At 46.4% G+C, this 20,627-nt stretch overlaps 1 protein-coding gene across 2 annotated transcripts; it reads left to right on the top strand.

Annotated features, from left to right (window-relative positions):
• The first annotated feature begins 13,497 nt into the window (after nucleotides 1-13,497).
• On the top strand, nucleotides 13,498-20,448 carry CA14 (carbonic anhydrase 14). 2 transcript variants are annotated; one of them, XM_082662023.1, is made up of 12 exons: nucleotides 13,498-14,204; nucleotides 14,407-14,468; nucleotides 16,440-16,460; nucleotides 17,425-17,604; nucleotides 18,117-18,259; nucleotides 18,486-18,581; nucleotides 18,777-18,843; nucleotides 19,041-19,198; nucleotides 19,307-19,427; nucleotides 19,647-19,667; nucleotides 19,793-19,877; nucleotides 20,000-20,448. In XM_082662023.1, the coding sequence occupies exons 2-12, from the start codon at nucleotides 14,414-14,416 to the stop codon at nucleotides 20,061-20,063; spliced, it is 1,011 nt and encodes a 336-aa protein (XP_082518149.1). In that variant the 5' UTR covers nucleotides 13,498-14,204; nucleotides 14,407-14,413; the 3' UTR covers nucleotides 20,064-20,448. The 2 variants fall into 2 exon arrangements, with proteins under 2 accessions (XP_082518149.1, XP_082518148.1); XM_082662022.1 differs by having other exon boundaries at nucleotides 14,365-14,468.
• The last annotated feature ends 179 nt before the right edge of the window (nucleotides 20,449-20,627 follow it).

Genomic DNA, 20,627 nt, shown 5'->3' with positions numbered 1-20,627 from the left:
GTTCAGGGAAGGAGATTCAGATTTGGGAGTCATCCACATATGAGTGATAGTTGAGGGCATGAGAACAAAATAAGATGTCCACAGAGAATGTATATAAGAAGACTTATCAGGCAAAGGAGAGCAAAACATGGTTGAGGGGAAAGAGGAGAGAGAAGTTAAGTTGTCTACCATAGTTGTCAAAGAAATTGAGGAGCAGGTAGAAAAGAAGGAGGTGAATTTGTGGGGAAAAAATGTATGGAAGCCAAAGAATTTCAAGGGAGAGATGATTTTGGGGGTTAAATGGTAGGGCTTTTGTAACAGAACACAGTAGACAGAATGGGAGAGTGGGCTAGAAATACTGAATGTGAGGAAAGGCCATGAATTCATTTCCCCACTGGATAGTAGCTGCAGAAAGTACACCATAGTAAGCATAAACAGGGATCCACGAAAGTGGGCCTTACCCCCCATATCCATTGTCCCCACCCTCATATCATCTCTTATCTCCATTACCTCAATACCCCGAAACTTTCTAGTCTTAATCAAGAAACCAGGATAAAAAAGATGCAGGGGAATAAAAATTCCCCACAGGGCTAGTACACAGAAAGAAAGGTGCCCGGGAAGGGGTTGGATGAAGAAGAAGACTACCAGACTAGCAGACAGGTGTATGGAGCTAAATGAAGGATAAAAGAATGAAATACAGTCAGACATGGAAACAACCTAAATGTCCATTACAGATGAATGGATAAAGAAGATGTAGTGTGCATGTGTATGTATGTGTGTGTGTGTGTGTGTGTGTGTGTGTGTGTGTGTGTATATATATATATATATATACCTTTAAAAAATGAAATAATGCCATTTGTAGCTACATGGATGGACCTAGAGATTATCATACTAAGTGAAGTAAGTCATAAAGAAAAAGACAAATACCATTTGATATCACTTATATGTGGATGCTAAAATATGACACAAATGAACTTATCTATGACACAGAAACAGACTCATAGGCATAGAGAACAGACTTGTGGTTGCCAAGAGGGAGGGATGGATTGGGAGTTTGGGACTAGCAGATGCAAACTATTGTATATAGAATGAATACACAACAAGGTCCTATTGTATAGCACAGGGAACTATATTCAATATCCTATAATAAACCATAATAGAAAATATGAAAAAGAATATATATATAGGGACTTCCCTGGTGGCTCAGTGGTTAAGACATCACACTCCCAATGCAGGGAGCCGGAGTTCGATGCCTGGTCAGGAAACTAGATCCTACAGGCATGCTGCAACTAAGAGTTCACATGCCACAAATAAAGAGCCTGTGAGCCGCAACTAAGGAGCCTGCCTGCCACAACTAAGACCTGGCGCAACCAAAAAAATAAATAAAAGAATATATACATATATATATAACTGAATCACTTTGCTGTACAGCGGAAACTAACACAACATTGTAAATCAACCATACTTTAATTTTTTTAATTTCTTTAAATTAAAAAAAAAGAAATAGAATCAGGAAAAAAGCCAAACTTGTGAAGTAAAACATATTTTAAGCTGAAGTAATGAGGCAGGGTTTAAATGGTAGAATAAAGAGTGAGGTTAAGGATTCAGGAGTAAAGGAGCAAGGAGTGGAATGAATGAGAGGACAGTTCAGAACACTCCTTTAATGCACCAATAAGAAGCATGCATCAGGATATTATTAACTCAACATCTTTAACGTTCAAAAACTAAAGTCATTTCCGCTGCCGAATATCTTCTGTTGCCTCTCCAGATCCACTCTTCGCCCTTCTCCACCCTGCTCTGCTACCCAAAACCCACGTGAACTGCATCCAGTCCTATGACTTCCTGCATTTGGTCCATGGGGGAGGGGCACTGACAGGAAATTGGAAGTCTGCAGGAGACTGAGTTTGGAGTATTTTTTCCCCAACTGCCTCTGTGTCAGGTGGGTACAAGAGGACCAACTCCTTCTACTGAAAGCCACAGATCTGTTTGGGGCTATAGCCAACACTGTGATGCACCACCCAGATTTTCCTTCAGGAACGAGGACTTATTCCATGGTACTGGGAGTACTGCCGGAAGATGACCTTCAGCTGTCAGTACTTGTAGGGGTTGCCTCAGCTGAAGAAAGTTGCCTTGCCCAAGGTTATACCTCCTTCTGGGGGCATCCTACATCCAGTGAGTGATCAACACGGGGGTATAAAGGCCCAGCCAGCCCTTTTTCCCTGACAAGACTCATTCATCCAGCTCTAGAGCACCCCCAGGGGTTGACTGAGAATTTTGTTGGACTGCATTGCCATTCAGTTTCTCCCACAGCTTAATCCTGCTTCCTTCTCCTCCCTTCCACAGGTATTGGTCCCAAGAGCATTCCCCTGAAAATATCAGTAAATATCCCGAATGCTATTTCCATCTCACAGTTGAGTTCCTAGGGAACCAAACATGTGACAGAGCCCCTCTCCACATAGCTACCCTCTGAGAAAGCCCAAACTGACCTATGGGAGAAACTACATGGAGAAGCCTCCAGCCTACATGGAGAGGTGAGAGGTACCCAGCCAGCCCTCAGTTTCTCCAGGCCCCACTGTTTCCAGCTCCAGCCACTGTCTGATTGCAACCACATAAGAAATCCAGAGCCAGACCACCCAGCTGAACCTGTCCCCAATTCCTGTCCCACAAAAACCATGAGAGAATAAAATGATCATTTAAACCTCTAAATTCGGAGTTGTTATACAGAAATTGTAACTTGAACAACCCCCTCGATCACATTTTTCTGATCAAGACTCACTAGTGCCCTTTTGCTCTGTACTGGTGATAGTCATTCTACTCTTTTTAGTTTTTAGTTTTGCTTATGCTGTTCTTCCACTTTAACCAAAATGATTTTTACCTCCTCTGAATCCTTAGGACTTATTAAACGTATTCAGCGTTTATCCTATGCTGCCTTGCAACGTCTCATAGGTGTTATCTAATTCAATTTGCCCAACCAGATTGGAATTTCCTAGAGAAAAACCAAGTCAGTAACTTGGTTTCCTCTGGCATCACTCACAGGCCTTAGCACAGTGCTGAGCACACAGTGGGTACTCAAGACGTGTTCAGTAATTGATTATGTCTCAAATAACTCTGAGATGGTAGTTTAAATTCATACTTCCATTAGGAAATACAGAGTTTGGTTGATGCCTTCTTGAGGAATAAGTAATAGGAGCTAAGGATAACTGCAAACTTCTCTTCCTCTTAACTTTTTACCTTTCCGTTTTCCAAACTAGTTAATTCGCAGTCTCAAGACAAAACTAAGCTGGTGCAACTAATGCCAGTGCATTTTCTCCAGAGTTCAGGCTGATTTAGAACCACGAGAAACTTTTCCTACCCATACCTCTGAGAAATCCCAGAAAACCATCCAACAGGGTCGCTACTGCCCCTCTTGGCACCAGGATAGATGATCAATACTCAAAGAATATGAACAATTCTACAGGCTCATTGTGCTAATATTCTGTGAAAAGCTTCCAGGTCAACACCCGTCAAGGCAAAGTAAGTTGTTATATTTGTATAGGATCTTAGAGTTAAGGGCTATATATCTCTATATCTATATCTATACCTATATCTATAACTATCTAAAATGAGCTACCTTTCCAAAGGAAAAAAAGGAAGTTTATTGTGGCTAAATGGTGGGGTAAATTGTCTCCAAAGATGGCCATGGATGATTTCTCCCACCCTGTGCATATATGGCACTCATCCCATCAAGAAGTGGAGTGTATTTCCCCTCCCGTTGAATCTGGGATAGCTTTGTGATTTGCTTTCACCAATAGAATGTAGTGGAAATAACACTGTGCAAGTTCTGGGCCTAGCCCTTAAGAGGCCTGGTATTTTCTGTTTTTGCTCTCTTAGGGATCAGTTCTCAAATAAAGAAGTTCAACTAGGCTGCTGGAGAGAGAGGCCATATTTAGAGAGAGGCCCTAGAGGATGAGAGACTATAAAGAGAAAGAGAGCCCAGACATCCCCCAAGCTGTCCCAGCCGCCCCCATGGAGGTCCCAGCCATGTGAGTGAAGCCATCTTGGATCGTCCAGCCCTTGTCAAGCTGTCCCAGCCAACATCATGTGGAGTGGAGATGAGCCATTCTACCATGCCCTGCCCAAATTTCAGAATCTTAAGTAAATAAAGCATGGTTTTGGTTTTTTTTTTTCCGGCCACACCGCACGGCCTGCAGGATCTTAGTTCCCTGACCAGGGACTGAACTTGGGCCTGGCAGTGAAAGCACCAAGTCCTAACCACTGGACCACCAGGGAGTTCCCAGCACAGTTGTTGTTGTGGGGTTTTTTCTGGGGTTTTTTTTTTGTTTTTTTTGGTTGTGTTGGGTCTTCGCTGCTGCACGCAGGCTTTCTCCAGTTGCAGCGAGCAGAGGCTACTCTTCGTTGCCGTGCACGGGCTTCTCATTGCAGTGGCTTCTCGTTGCAGAGCACGGGCTGTAGGCATGTGGGCTTCAGTAGTCACGGCACGCGGGCTCAGTAGTTGTGGCTCGCGAGCTCAAGAGCACAGGCTCAGTGGTTGTGGCGCACGGGCTTAGTTGCTCCGCGGCATGTGGGATCTTCCTGGACCAGGGATTGAACCACGTCCCCTGCATTGGCAGGCGGATTCTCAACCACTCAACCACTGCACCACCAGGGAAGCCCCACGGTTGTTATTTTAAACTACTCAGTTTTGAGGTGATTTGTTAGCAATGGATAACTAAACAATAGCAAAACTAGGGATACACTCAAGGTCCTACGATTAGTGCTTTGTGAAGATGAATCTGAAACCCGGTTCCTCTGATCAAAGTTCACATCTTTTTCCGAAGGTGACCATTATAATCCTGTTTAATTCATGTACACAAAATGTTCTGCTCCCTAAAATATTCTTACCCCATTAATGCCCAAAATGCCACACATAGATATTCAATCTTATGACCTCTGTTGAGATGTAAGAACTCCACTAAATTTTAATTTAGTTGAAGATATTTATCAGATTTTTTTTGAGAAAAGGGTTTGATTGGCACCATGAATACTATAAAATGATTGAACTGCCACACATTTTCCAGGTTTTTTCCAATCTCATTCTTTCTTTAATTTGGGAACCTTTTCTCTGTAGGGATTTTCAGTGAGTGGCGAAAAGGGAAGCATACCATTACAATAAACTCTTGAGTTTTGCTGTATGAATACCAAATTCTAGGAAATATCTGCAAAAGGATAAAATTCTAGGTTGATATTCCCCAGTTTGAGTCACCTCTTTATGAGGTGTACAAAGGGAGTACAAAACAGTTTTAACATTAGTCAAAGTAAAACAAAATTGGGAGAGTAAGTCTCCTAGAAATAAATCTATATTGCAATATCAAATAGAAATGATTTAGAGATTTTGCACTCTAAGAATTATTGCATCATTGCATTTCTCCAGTAGCACAGATAATAGTTACCTTAAAAAAAATGTGTAACCTTGATAACAAGGTAACTTTCAAAAAATAACTTGAAACTTCTAGTTAAACATGGAGAATTTAATATAGTACATACTTACCTCCATTCCTTCCCAAACCTACTAAAATGACTTTGAAGGAATAAACTTAAACCCAAAATGACAAAGAGACTGAACAAGTAGAAGACAGTTGATGAGAGAGCCCAACAAAATTATGGAATCTGTGAAGCTGATGAACCATGTAGTTCAGAAAGGCTTTCTCCTCACTTCTGATGTTTTCCTTCTTGAAAAAAAAGAGCTCAGTTAGTACAGCTGGGCCTCTCCCAGTCCTTTGTTCATCCACCCTAAGTGGAGTATTCCACTTCCTTCCATCCTCTGTGCTCCTGGGAGAGAGAGCCTGTTCATCAGAACACACATTCTGCTGTGTTCCTCCACACTGACGTCTGCCCCAATCCAGGCTGCCTGATTCTGGGGTTCAGTTAGCAGGCCCACTGACTGTCAAACTAAGCTGCATCCTCCAATCTGGCCTCCAACAGTAACAAAGGAGATATGTTGACCTCCATATTTACTTTTTGCTTTATTTCTCAACTTGTTCAGGATGCTTGCACAAAGAAGGAATGCTATTATTGGGACCCCCTCAGAGACCCCATTAGACTAGAGGTAATTGTCTTAGCAGAGAGGAGAAAGTTGAAACCTTACTGCCTGCAGGAGATTGAGAGACAAACTGATTTACACTGTAGAACCCCACAAAGATTTTGAATTTGGAAACACTAAGAATCCTTGAAGATGAGGGTGAGCATAGGGCTAAAACAGAAGAAACAGGGCTTCCCTGGTGGCGCAGTGGTTAAGAATCCGCCTGCCAATGCAGGGAACACGGGATTGAGCTCTGATTCAGGAAGATCCCACATGCCACGGAGCAACTAAGCCCATGTGCCACAGCTACTGAACCTGTGCTCTAAAGCCCGCGAGCCACAACTACTGAGCCCTCATGCCACAACTACTGAAGCCCACACACCTAGAGCCTGTGCTCCACAACAAGAGAATCCACCGCAATGAAAGGCCCGCACACCGCAACGAAGAGTAGTCCCCGCTCGCCGCAACTAGAGAAAGCCCACGCACAGCAACGAAGACCCAACGAAGCCAAAAATAAATAAATAGTACACACCCCAAATTAAACCCAAAATGAAATATCACTACACACCTATTAGATTGGCTACTTTTTTTTCAACTGACTGTATCAAGTGCTGGAGCAACCAGAGCTCTCAAACACTGCTGGTGGGAATAAAAAACACTATGAAGAACAGTTTGGCAGTTTTCACAAAGTTAAACATACACTTACCACACGACCCAGCACTAGGTATTTAGTTAAGAACAATAAAAACATACGTCCACTCAAAAACCTGTACTTGAATGTTTATAGTGGTTTTACTTGTGGTTCCTGAAAACTAAAAACAGCCCACATATTCTTCAACTAGTGAATGGATAAACCAACTGTGTACAACTGTATAACAGAAAAACTCAGCAGTAAAATGAAGCAAACTCCTGATACGCAACAACATGAATGAATGCTGAGTGAAAGAAACCTGACTCAAAAGGCTACATGCTGTATAATTTAATACATAAGACATTCTGGAAAAGGCAAACTTATAGGGTGAGAAACAGATCAGGAATTATGTCCGGGACAGGGTGATGTCCTGATTATGATGGTGGTTACACGGCTTTATGCATTTGTCAAAACTCATAGAACTCTACACTAAAAAGGGTGGGGCTTCCCTGGTGGTGCAGTGGTTGAGAGCCCGCCTGCCGATGCAAGGGACACGGGTTCGTGCCCTGGTCCGGGAAGATCCCACATGCCACGGAGCAGCTGGGCCCATGAGCCATGGCCGCTGAGCCTGCGCGTCCGGAGCCTGTGCTCCGCAATGGGAGAGGCCACAACAGTGAGAGGCCCGCGTACCGCAAAAAAAAGAAGGGTGAATTTTACTCCATGTAAATTACACCTCCAGAAACCTGACTTTAACAAAAGGAATGAGTTTGAAATTTTTCATAATAAAGAGTTTTTTTGAAAAGTATACACCCTCTTTCAATTCTACTTCTAGGAAAGAGTTGGACAAATGTGTAAATATATATGAACAAGAATATTCTGATTGAAGTATTGTTTGTCATAGGTAAAAATTTTTTAAAAAATGAAAAACACCTACCAGTCCAAAGGCAGAGGATTAGTTAAACACATTGGGTTTCTACTATACAATACTATGCAGTTTAAATTGCTGACAGGGATATATATTTATTGACATAGAAGAATGTTCACAAAGTAGTGTCAAGAAAAAAGGTTATAGGCCCATTATGTATATAGCTTGGTCCTATTTTTGTAAAAAAAATAATATTTATACACACAAAATATATGCATTTAGATATAGCGTCATAGAAAAAAGATTGTAAGTTAGTAGAATGGTAACAGTGGTTATCTCTAATTAGGAGAATTTTGAGTGATGTTATTTTTCTTTTTTGCTTTTTGGAATCTTCTCTTTTCCTTAAACTAATCAGGTATTATTTGTATATTGTAAAATAATAATTAAGAGGAAAAGTGACAAGCCATTGCTAAGATCTGATATTCTCTACCATTCTGGAGCCAACTCCAACATTTCCTTTTTATTTTTTAAAAAAGGAACAAAAAGAAATTCTTGCCAATGTGCATGGATTTGTAACCAGCCAGTGATGGTGCTATTTAAATAAAATATATGTAATACATGAAACAATAAGCATGTTTGATGGTAGAAAAATGGGGAGAATGCAGGATCTATGAGCTCATAAATAACTGCATTTCACTTTTGCAGGTATTGCCTTACAAATGACTCGAACCTTTAAAAAAAAAAAAAAGGTTTCTTGGTTTTGTATTTGTATTTCCTCCTCAAAGCAATGACTCCCCACCAGCTACAGGGAATTAACTGAGGCAGAAGCAGCCAGAGTCAAAAATGTCATCTGTTTCCTTTAAAGGTTTTTGGTTTTGTTTTTAAAGTATCTTACATTTTGAGTGGTGGGTCTGTCAGAGCCTGCTGCTTTGTCCTAGTAATATTTCTACATGACCCCAGCCAAGCCACTTTACCTTTCAAGACTCAAGCTCTTTTTTTTTTTTTTTGCGGTAGGCGGGGCTCTCGCTGTTGTGGCCTCTCCCGTTGCGGAGCACAGGCTCCGGACGCGCAGGCTCAGCGGCCATGGCTCATGGGCCCAGCCGCTCTGCGGCACGTGGGATCCTCCCGGACCGGGGCACGAACCCGTGTCCCCTGCATCGGCAGGCGGACTCTCAACCACCGCGCCACCAGGGAAGCCCTCATGCTCTTTTTTAAAAAAAAAGTATAGATATTTTGAAGCAAATAAAATGTCGATGAAAGCACAGCAAGCTCTTTTCCTTTAAGGTTTCAAAGAAAACCCAAATCATTTGTCACAATCTGATCTGAGAACAGACTTCTTATTTGGGGGATGATTAAACCAGTAATAAGCTACCATCGTCACAAGATTTTGCTATATTATCATCTGATTCCTATTCCTATAGCAATTCAGACATAACAATTCTTTAAAAAACAAAGAAAAATATCTTTAACTAGAATCTTCTCACTATTGAAGGGAAGTGGCATAAGTGTTACTGTCTTTTGCTTGGGTTGGAACACAACCTTCATTTGAGTTAGATGAATGGTAGAGAATAAAAAGAAAAGGGAGAAGTCAGGCAGAATAAGGAGGCCACCAGAGTAGATGGAACAAATTATTATAATTCCAGGGCACCATGATATCCTTCCTTGCAGAGGAAGCAGTTTATTAAATATACTAAGGAGAATCCTGCTTTGACATAACGTATCCTTTGGCGTCATCTCAGAGACAGTGAAGCATGGGTCTGCCTGCTGTGGAGTGCACTTTTTATGTTCTCATATATAACTATAGGCCCTGGTTACGCACCCATCCTGTGGAAAGATTGTTGACATCAGCTAAAGAAAATCTCACTGCCAATTGTCCACCCCCCTTGGTTCACATAACACTTTGTTCTACCACTATTTAGAACTTCTCACTGTTGTATTCTAGTAATTGGGTAAGGGATCTGCATCCCCTAAAGAGATTGTGAAGTTCTTGAGGGCTGGGATTATGTCATTAATTTTTTCTTTCTAGGGCCTGCCATGTTGCCTAGCACCTAGAAGTACTCAATATATGTTTGTAAACTAGTGAAAGTATTGTCGCTAACCTTTGCAGAAGGGACTGCAAGAACAACTCCAGATGGCTGGAATCTCTACAAATAATGGCAAACTCCTGGGAATTCCCTGGCAGTCCAGTGGTTAGGTCTTGGTGCTTTCACTTCCGTGGCCCAGGTTCAATCCCTGGCTGGGGAACTAAGATCAAGCCAGGCCGTGCGGCAAAAAAAAGAAAGAAAAAGCAAACTCCTTACCACCTCTGCTCCTCCAATAGGTGTAGAGCACTGATTCTCAAGTGTGGGCCCTCAGACCAGTACCATCTAACAGGTCACCAGGGGACCTATTAGAAATGCAAGTCTCTGGGCCGTTCTCACCTTCTGAGAAGGACCACATTCTGCCTATGGAATGTGTCTCTCTGCTTTCACTTTCAGGGATTCAAGAATCCCTCTTGAATTCTTTCCTGAGTGAAGCCAAGGACCCTCACTTGGCAGCCTGTCCCAGGAACTTGCCCAAGACCTGGGACATGACCATCCTCTTGTGCCCCATTTTCCTCCAACCTCTTTACAAAGCGTTATTAATAAATCTACTTTTTACCTATCAAAAAATGCAAATCTCTGGACATACTCCAAACCTACAGAATCAGAAACCTTGGGTCAGAGGCCCAGAAATCCGAATTTTAACAGGCTTTCCAGGTGATTCTGATGTACAATGACGTTTGAAAACCAAAAAGAGAAAGTTCAATGGCGCCTATGTCCTTTTTCTGGTTTAGCTTAGCAGCTCTATGACTAGCCATGGGAGAATCCATAAATCCTTCAAAACTCAGTCTTTATAGGGTATAACAAGAGAGTTGAAATGATGCCTGAGGACCCTCCTGGCCTAAAATTCTGGGAAAAGGCAGAAAGAAAGTAAATAAATATTCCAGTGACTAGACTCATTCATTCAATCAGCAAATATTTATGTACCAGGCAGTGTTCTGAGCATGGAATCAATGCATGACACAAAGTTACTCCTTTTTAATTAAAGTTGCAACATTTCAGACCACAAACTTTGACCTGTCTTCTGTCTACAAGATTCTCATACTGCATCTGTCATGCGATGTGAACTGGAAAACTGAGAAAATGATCCAGAGTTCTGATCAGCCCCTCCCCCAAATTACTTTGACTTTAATTCTTGAAAGCTTTTGTGTTTGCTTAAGGGCCTTCAGTACCAGTGTGTTAGAAGACAAGCGTGTGATAATAAATGCGATTATCCAAATAGACTATCTCTATGTTACTATGTTACTCTATGTTACTACTCTGTGTTACTATGTTACTCACGGCGCAAAGTTGCTTGCCCTTTTAGGAAACTGAATCCATCTAATTCTGTCTCCTCATCGATTCTCTCTTCTAGGCAATTAGTCACCACCTGTACTGTTTGAGCAAATTTCTGTGTTGACCATTCCTCTTTCCTTTTGATCTGCCTCCCTCCCTCGCTGAACTCTCATATTCCCCACAACACAAACTCAGAGCACTTAGTGGGTTACTGCAAGGTGTTTTAGACTATTTACCGTATTTAGTAAGTTTAAATATCCTTTTAAGAAAGGACCCTTTAAGGGACTTCCCTGGTGGAGCAGTGGTTAAGAATCAGCCTGCCAATGCAGGGAACATGGGTTCGAGCCCTGGTCCGGGATCCCACATACCGCGGGGCAACTAAGCCCGTGCACCACAATTACTGAGCCTGCGCTCTAGAGCCCGTGAGCCACAACTACTGAAGCCCTCAAGACACAACAACTGAGGCTGCGTGCCACAACTACTAAAGCCCACGCGCCTAGAGCCCGTGCTCTGCAACAAGCCACCGCAATGAGAAGCCCATGCACCGTAACGAAGAGTAGCCCACGCTCGCCGCAGCTAGAGGAAGACCCAACGCAGCCAAAAATAAATAATAAATAATAATAAATAAATTTATTAAAAAGAAAAAAAAGGACCTCTTAAGAAAAAAACAAACCCTTGGGACTTACGTTGTGGTCCAGTGCTTAAAACGCCACGCTCCCAATGCAGAGGGGCCAAGCTCGATCCCTGGTCAGGGAACTAGATCTCACATGCATGCCACAACAAAGATCCCACGTGCCGCGACTAAGACCCGGCACAGCCGAGTAAATAAATAAATAAAACAAGGCAAGAAAAAACAAACCCAAAAGTCACCACACTTGGATACCTTTGACTCTCTGACTGGTTCATATTTCACTGCATTTGGAAGGACAGGAGATGGCGCCAGAAGGCAGCAGAACTTGGTTTTAGCAGGGTTTCAGCCAACCCCAGAGTGAGCAAAGGGCTAGAGGGAGAAGTAGGAATTAAAACAAAGGCGTCAGAGTTTGAGTAGCAACTGTGGGGGCGTTTTTTTATTTTAACATGTAGGGGTCCTCCTGACACTACTCCAAATCAGCCTGGTGACAACAGGAATATCCACAGTAAAGCCAAAGGTAAAAATAAAGGTAACTCCAATAAAAATTTTAAAAAATAAATAAATAAAGGCAAGTGCCTGGAGTTTGCCTCCTTTCCCCCTCTCTCCTAGATACCAGGGCCTTCGTCCTTTTGGGAAGCATGAGGGCCTGGAGGGACTGCTCACTCAGAAGTGGGAAGATGCTGATTTGGGGCTAAGACATCTTTGTGAAACATTATTCAGTTGTGTAGGCAAAATGCCAAAGCCCACCAGTAGTGAAACACTTCCCAGAAGGAATCACACACAAAACATTTTGAATTGAAACTTTAAAAATTAAAAAATTCATAGACAACCAGGAGGTGGCGCCTGGTAAGACACGTTACCTACCTTGGGAGGCTGCATCACAGCCCCAGACACTCCAGGGGAACTCTGTCCTGGCAGAGGTCATTCTGTCCGGGACTCTTCTTTCCTACCTTGCAAAAGATGTCTCTGCTTTCTTTCTTTTTTCTGTTCCTCTGTGTTAACTGTCCTGATTCCCAGGAAGTATAATTTATACTTTAAGCCTTTTCTTCTTCTTAGATGGGATGAGTGGGGCTTTGGGGGAACATTGAAACATAAAACTTATCTGTAAGGGAAAAGTAATTCGGAGGGTGATGAAAGAATTAAAAAGGAAATGACATCTGCAAAATGGCTTTGCTTTGCAGATCAACCACAGTGGACAGAAAAGCATGGTAGGCTCCTGCCTCTGCAGGGGCTGATGATCTAGCAGATGCATTATTCTGTTCACTTGGCTTTTATCCTGCACCCTTATTTAGTTTCCGCTCCCTTTGTTTTGGCTATTTATTGCTACTTGGCAGAAGCAAGGAGGGCAGAAGGAGCTCAAACGGGTGCATCTTTCTGGCTGTGACTCCGGTGAAGGGTATCAGGAAAAAGAGATTTCAAAGTCTGGCCTGAAGTTATCTTTGGGTTTCACATTCTGTAGTGAGGGATTTAGGATGTACATTCCAATCGGGATTTCCAGTCCCGTGGGGGAACAAACACCAGCCCACATTCCTGAGACTCGGCAGCCTCTATGCTCCACTTGCCCAGTTCTCTGGTGGCAGGTTTCACTCAGTCCCAAAAGTCCTGCCTCAGCCCTTTGTTGGGCAGGAGGGAAGACCCTGGGCCCCTCTTCCACTCCAACAGGATCACATGGTCTCTCTCTGCTCCCTCCCCTCTCTTGCCCTGGAGTCCGCCTTTTTTCTGATGGTGGTAGTGATTGTTTCTAAGGTCACCCCGTCTCTCCTCCTGCCCTGGCCACCGTGCCAGGGGTCAGTGTCCTCTTTGGTGACAAAAGCCGCCCTAGATCTGGGCTCCCTGGGGAGGGAGATGGCTGGGCCTCACAGTTGGAGCCGCTGTCTCTCCAGGGTGTTGCTGCAGCCCCGCCCCCCGCTGGGCACACAAATGGGCTTTATTCAGCAAACAAAACCACCCCCCTCCCAGGCCACACAGGCACGTGGACCCAGCCTCACCGTGGGAAGCCGGTGGTGACAGGCGCAGGAGAAGGAGATCGCTCCAAACGAATTCCCTTTGCCTCACTTCTCTTCCTTATTTTCCACACCCCACGTTCTGGTCCTTGACTTCCTCCCCTCCACCCGCACCCTGAGTCTCCCAGCTCCTTCTCGTTTACCTCTCTCCTAACTCTGCACTCTTCCTATTCCAGGGCACTCACATTCTGCAGGGCGTGGGGAACGGGTCCTCCCACCATCTGCCCTACACCATCCAGGGAGTTGCTCCTCAGAGGAAAAGCCAGATGGGGAATAAGAACCCCTGAGGGAGCTGGATGGGACCCCAGAGGATCGGACCCCCAAACCCTCCGTTCCTGCCCCCGCCCATTCCAGGGGACACCCTTCTCAACAGTGTCTGTGTGAATAGCAGAGGAAGGAAGAGCTCACCCCAGCTGCGCTCCTGAGCCAGGGCCAGGTCCCCTGCGAAACCCGCTGTGCTGCGCTCTGAGCGAGGCCATCCTGCATGCTTAATCGGCTATTTAAGGAGCTGTTCGCCAACAACCCAGACAGTCCCCACTCCCCACGTACACCCGTCCAGAGCCACCTTAAAAGCGGGAGGCAATTGTGAAGTAGCTGGCCAGCAAGTGGAGTGAAGACTGCAGAGGGAGATAAAAAAGAGAGGGCAGAGAGAGATTTATCCTGGGAACCCGGAAACTCACGGTACCCCACTGAAAACCAAATCCCCTGGAAGCCCGCAGAGGCACAAAGAAAGCAAGAGAAAAAGATAAATACACTCAACTCCAGGAAACTTCTCTTCTCTCTCCCCCACCCCTCCGCCTCTCTCTCTCCCCTCCTCTCTTCCCCCCTCTCCCTGCCCTAGTCCTCTAGTCCCCAAACTCCCAGTACCTTGTGTTTCTTCCAGGGATACCATGTTGTTCTTCACGCTCCTGCTAGAGGTGATTTGGACCCTGGCTGCCAACGGGGGTAGGTACATCTGGATGTCTGTGTGTGTGTCTGTGTGTGCTGATGTACACATGTTGCCATGCATGCTTAATGGAGGAGGAGGAGTGTAAGAGGAAGCCTAGGGCTGGAATAATAGGCTCAGGGATGCAGGGGAAAAGACAGGACTGGGGAGGAGACCACTTTCCTTCTTTTCCCTTTGCCATTCCAGCCTTGCTGTTCGTGGGGATGGGGGCAAACTAGCCTGGGTCAGGATGTGTACACACACTGCGGGAGTCACTTTGCAGGCTGCAAATTCTCTCCGGAGCTCCTTCCCCCACTGCCCTGGTCCCAGGCAACCCTCCTGGTCTTCTTTATCTACATACTCATCCAATTAGGGAGCCAAAGAGGCCTGGAGTGAAAGGATAGAGGACTGATGGGGTGGGGGGAATACTCCTGCCTCCTGCCAAACTCACACCCTGATCCCTGACTATGAATCTCATGGCCAAAGTCCCCTCTCGGTTCTATGGGGCGACTAATTTCCCGGTTTTTCCTGAAAGCTGTAGCAATAACAGTCAACACTCTTGGGCCCTTTACAATTTACACAGGACTTTCAGGAACTCCCAGGAGAGGAGGATGGACTCTTGAGGGGGAACAGGCCGAGGTGCTCCAGGAATGTCCCCAGAACCCCTAGCCCTCATTTTTGTGATCCCTGTGCCTAGCACATAGCAGGTGTGTAATTAAAATTTGTTGGAAGAACAGGATGAGGGGGGTATCTAGAGGGCAGAAGGGGAACACAAAGAAGATGATGGTGAGGGGCACCCAGCCGAGGAGAGTTGTAAATTGCACCTGAGGAGAAAGGAACCAATTGGGGAAAAGGAGGAAGAGATGTAAAACTACTGTGCTGAGGATTTGGTGGGAGGGGAAGGGCAAGGCTCTCAGCCTGCCCAGAACCAGGGAATTCGAGTTGTTGAAGTGTCCCACTGAGCTGGTGAGTGAGAGGCTGCCTCCAGCCCTCCCTTGCGCTGCTTTTCAGAATTGTCTGAACGAAGGGATGGGCCAGGAGAAGAGCCCAACGATGAGATCAAGGATATCTTAGAAGTCTGAGGGGTTTGTTTAAGGGAATAAGAGAGAGAGAGAGAGAGACAGGGAGGAAGTTAGAATTTTTCTCCAAAGTTTCTAGCAGTTTGAATAATGCAGAGACAACCCACAGGAAGGTCTCCCTTTCCCCTTGAAGCAGTTTGGCCCTGGGTGAGAGCTGGACCAGCAGGCCCCCGACCTTTTAGCTGGAGACAGGACTGCACGAGAGCCTGGCATGTGACCCAGCTGGCAGTGCCCTTTTCCACACACAACGCTTCACTTTCATCCTTGTCCCTGCCAGCCTGGCGGCCTGTGCCCACCCACTACCCTCAACGTGGAGCGGACCCTGCCCGATTCCCACCTTCCCCAGCCATCTGGGAATCTAGGGAGCAGAGGTTCCTGGTGATGGGGAAAGTTTCCTTTAGAGTTCCTGGGACCAGAGGAGGAACTTAAATGTTAATTCACAGCTCAGTGCCTTCTTTCGTGCAATGCTTCCAAGCAAAGGAATAATGGCCCTCTCCCCTCAGCAGCACTGCCCGCCCATGCTGAACTCCTTGCCCCTCTCTTTGTTCCAGTCCCTTTCTTCCAAACCCTACACCGTCACCTCAGCCCCATCTTCTAAGAGTTAGATTGGCTTGGCAGAGGCTGTAGAAAAGTGAGGGTTGGGTATTTTGCACATTTGGATCCAGGTTAATTTTAGTCTCCTGGCTTTATCTCTTTTCATTTCTCCTCCCCCTTTACTCAGCGAGCACAAGCACAGCCTGGTTGGTGATTTTAAATAGGGCCCCCCCCACCCTCGACCTTTCCACCGAGGTGTCCAGTTTCAGGGCTTCCTTTGGGAAGTGGTAGAGCAGAGGGAGGAGAAAGGGGGGCGGGGTGGAGGTGGGCCCTGCCCCAGGCTGCGCTGGCTGTAACTCAAATTATTCTGCCTTGCAGGTCAACACTGGACATATGACGGTGAGAGCAGAACCCAAGGCCTACCGACACCCCTTTCCCACTGGGACCTCTTCACCTGGCGGGAAGACTTAGCCACGTGGGTTGGGAGGTTTCCTCCAGCTTCTCACCCTAGCTCCTTCCTTCCCCGACTCCCCATGCCCCAGCTTTCACATATATGATTCCTAGACGCTGTTCTAACAATCAAATCCCACACACCCTGATTCAGCAGAAAAACCAGTTATGTCCTCAGTCAATCTGTGCGGGAATTAGGGAGCTGGAGTGGAAAGGGAACTGGGTGGGGAAAGGCGCCATAAGCTTAGCTGCCAATTCTCCTCCTGGCTCGCTTTCTATCCTGATGGATCCTACCCCCACCTGAATCTGGAATTGGGACAGAGCTTGAGGTCAGGGGTGAGGAAGAGGTCGGCAGGACAGTTTGTGACCCTGGCAGAGGTGGAACCCGATTCCTTTGCGTTTCTGATTAATAACTTAAACCGAATTCCAGAGTCAATGCAAGGTCCAGTGCGAAAGCAAGAAGTGAATGATGGAAAGTCAGCAGATCTGAATCTTAAGGCCACCTGATAGGGGGGCCCCAAGGAGACCCTACCTCTCTAGGACCATTTCATTTCCCCAGTTTTCCTGCTCCTACTCAAATCCCACCTTTCTGGGTATGCGGGCTTTCTATCCATCCCCTCTTCCTCTCATTTAGCTTCCTTGTCTTCCAACAAGAAGACAAGTAAGTAAAAGCAACTGCTCCCCGTTCATCAGGAGAGCTGGGGAATCATCACTGCCTCTGCGTAGGTGAAGGGACTGCAGCAGCAAGTCCAGGAGGGGCTCCTTGCTCACCCAGCCCCGCACACCTGGGGGCTTCATCTGGGGTGGAGAGAAGTGCATTTCTGCCTCCACACGGGTAAAGCTGGGTGAAGGGTTGCTGAAGGGTGGTTAGGGGCTGGAGGACAGGACAGATGTTTGTGGTAACCCCCACCAGGTCCACATGGTCAAGACCACTGGCCAGCCTCTTACCCTGAGTGTGGAAGCAACGCCCAGTCCCCCATCAACATTCAGACAGGCAGTGTGACTTTTGACCCTGAGTTGCTACCTCTGCAGCCCCATGGATATGAAGAGCCTGGCACCGAGCCTTTGGACCTGCACAATAATGGCCACACAGGTAAAAAGACCAGGGCTCCAAGGAGATATAAGCTCCAGTTCCAATCTTAGGAGTCAGAAGTGAAGAAGCATTCTCCTAACTTCTAAATTCTCAGAAGGTTTCATCTGTAAATTTGGAGACATGAGAATGGGGATCAGGCTCCTGTAGCCAAAGGTGGGAACTGAATGTGTAAGATCAAGCTTTATGGGTGGGTTAGCATCATAGCATTGACTAGATCTTTACGAGAAAAGCAGTGGCTAGGACTTCCAGCCAGTGGTCCAGTGGTTAAAACTCCAAGCTCCCACTGCAAGGGGGCACGGGTTTGATCCCTGGTCGGGGAACTAAGATCCCACATGCCGCACGCAGGGTGCGGCCAAAAAGAAAAAAGAAAAGCAGTAGCCTATGGGAAGAAGTGGGTGATGTGCAGGGAGACAGAAAAGGCTGGCCAAATCTCCCCAAAGTGGTGGCAACCCAGGGGTGGGAACGTATCCACATTCGTCCACCAACCCTAACTCGCTCTCTTTCCCTCACAGTGCAACTCTCTCTGCCCCCAACCCTGTATCTGGAAGGACTTCCCCGAAAATACGTAGCTGCCCAGCTCCACCTGCACTGGGGTCAGAAAGGATCCCTGGGGGGGTCAGAGCACCAGATCAATGGCGAAGCCACAGCTGCAGAGGTACCAGGGAGCAAAGCCTGGATTAGGACACAGTGGTAGGCACTGTCGGTGCCAGGGGAAAGGAAGGATCTGGAAACTGGGGAAAGTCATACTTGGGGGAAAAGGGCAAGCTTTGTGGGACAGATTTAGGGCGTGCTAGAGGTGGTGGTGGTGGCTAGGATAAAAGCTTTTGGGAGGGGGTGGTGGAGAAACATTAAATGATTCAATTCCCTCTCCCCTCCCTCAGCTCCACATCGTACATTATGATTCTGATTCCTACGAAAGCTTAAGTGAGGCTGCTCAGAGGCCTCAGGGCCTGGCTGTCTTGGGCATCCTCATTGAGGTCAGTGGCCCCCAATCCCTCCTTGGTCTCTCTCCACTTCCTCTGCATCCCTCAGTCCTATTTTGCCCATGTGTGCTGCTGGTCGCCCTCCCAAGACAAGTCAGCAACCCATTCTGACTATTTATCCTATACACAAGTGTCTTACTCCAAACATGGACTCATCCCGAACTCTCTCACCCTTTCCTCCCCATACAGGTGGGTGAGACTAAGAATCCAGCTTATGAACACATTCTGAGTCACTTGCATGAAATCAGGCATAAAGGTGAGCCCTAAAAAGCTATCTTAAGACAAAGTAACATTAATTAGGCTTCAGGGAAATTTCTCAAAAAGGCCTGAGAGGCCTGGAACGAGGCAGTGAGTTGGGGCCGGAGGTAGGTAGGGTGTTCGCTTCTAGGAGCCCTGTCTAGGTAAGCGAGGGTGCAGTGAGAGGGAGATGAGTCCTAGTCTGTTCTTGCCCAGATCAGAAGACCTCAGTGCCTCCCTTCAACCTGAGAGAGTTGTTCCCCCCACTGCTGGCGCAGTACTTCCGTTACAATGGCTCACTCACCACACCGCCCTGCTACCAGAGTGTGCTCTGGACGGTCTTCAGTCGAAGGGCCCAGATTTCAATAGGACAGGTGAGTGGTGGAGAGGTGAGACAGCAGACATAGCTGTAACCTCAAACCCTTTCCCACTCCCGAGAGCGAGTGCCACTTGTCCCTTAATCCCACTCTTCTACTTCTCAGCTGGAAAAGCTTCAAGAGACACTGTTCTCCACGGAAGAGGAGCCCTCTAAGCTCCTGGTACAGAACTACCGAGCCCCCCAGCCTCTCAATCAGCGAACGGTCTTTGCTTCTTTCATCCAAGGTAACTGTACAGGGCTCAGAAAAGGAGACGGGAAACTGGGGGACTCAATGGCAGGAACTAGGGAACCCCTGGGAAGGAAAAGAAGGCTAACAGGGGAAGGGATTTCCAGGACTTGCTTGGACTGGGAACCATGCCCCAACCCCGAGTACTGGCACAGTGTGCTACTCCCAACTGGGGTGGGGATCTAGTCTCACTGACCCAAGTTTTCTTCCCTTACAGTGGGATCCTTGTATACCACAGGTAAGACAGGCCTACCCATGTATCGAGGGGTGGAGTGCAGGGTAGGGTTCTCCTCAGTGAGTTAGGGAAAAGCTCAATATCTATGTTAGTCTTAGGCTGACACCTTCCACCTTTATCTCTCCCAGGTGAAATGCTGAGTCTGGGAGTGGGAATCCTGGCTGGCTGTCTCTGCCTTCTGCTGGCTGTTTATTTCATTGCTAGAAAGATTCGGTGAGTTCCTATTCTCCATTCCTCCAGTCTTTTCTTTGGCGTTGAAAAGCATTCGCCTACTCCACCTCGAATCTGTTTCGCCTAGGACATTAGCCATTTCCACGAACCATTCTCCCTTTCAGGAAGAAGAGACTGGGAAACCGGAAAAGTGTGGTCTTCACCTCAGCACGAGCCACCGAGGCATAGACTCCTTCCCGGTCACCACAGATGGCTTCCCCTCGCCTATCAGGGAGCTTCTAAAGTGGGGTGCAGGGACTGGCCAGAAAATACTGTAGAAGTAGGCTGACATCCCTCCTTCCTCCAGACAGCCCCTACACAGAGGTATGGACAGGCTCTCATTCAAGGAAGAACAGAACCTTCAGCCTCTCAAAACACATAGATAAGGACAGCCCTATGTTGACAATGCAGAGGGTGAACTGTGTTTAGTTGTAGGGGAAGCTGGGGATGTGCCCCAAAGTCCCCCACCCCCTCATCTCTGTATCCCTGTCCCAAGATATAGTACAAGATCTCCCCTTAGGAAAAAGGGTTGCTGCTGCTATGTTTTTTTCCCTCAATATATTAGGAAATTAAATTTGCCGACCCCGCCTCTGGCCTTACTTTGGGGGCTCTTGAGAATGGGAGAATTCCTTAATGCCTCAGATGGCAGAGGTGGGCAAAGGGTATGGAAAAGGATGAATGGGTGAGTAACTCCTTTTACCCCAATCCTGGAGAAGGGGAGATCCACTGCTGGAAAATGCTTAACCCAGAGCT

The sequence above is a fragment of the Grampus griseus genome (genome assembly GCF_964374135.1).
Source record: "Grampus griseus genome assembly, chromosome: 1".
NCBI lineage: Eukaryota > Metazoa > Chordata > Mammalia > Artiodactyla > Delphinidae > Grampus > Grampus griseus.
This window is presented reverse-complemented; position numbering and strand designations above follow the sequence as displayed.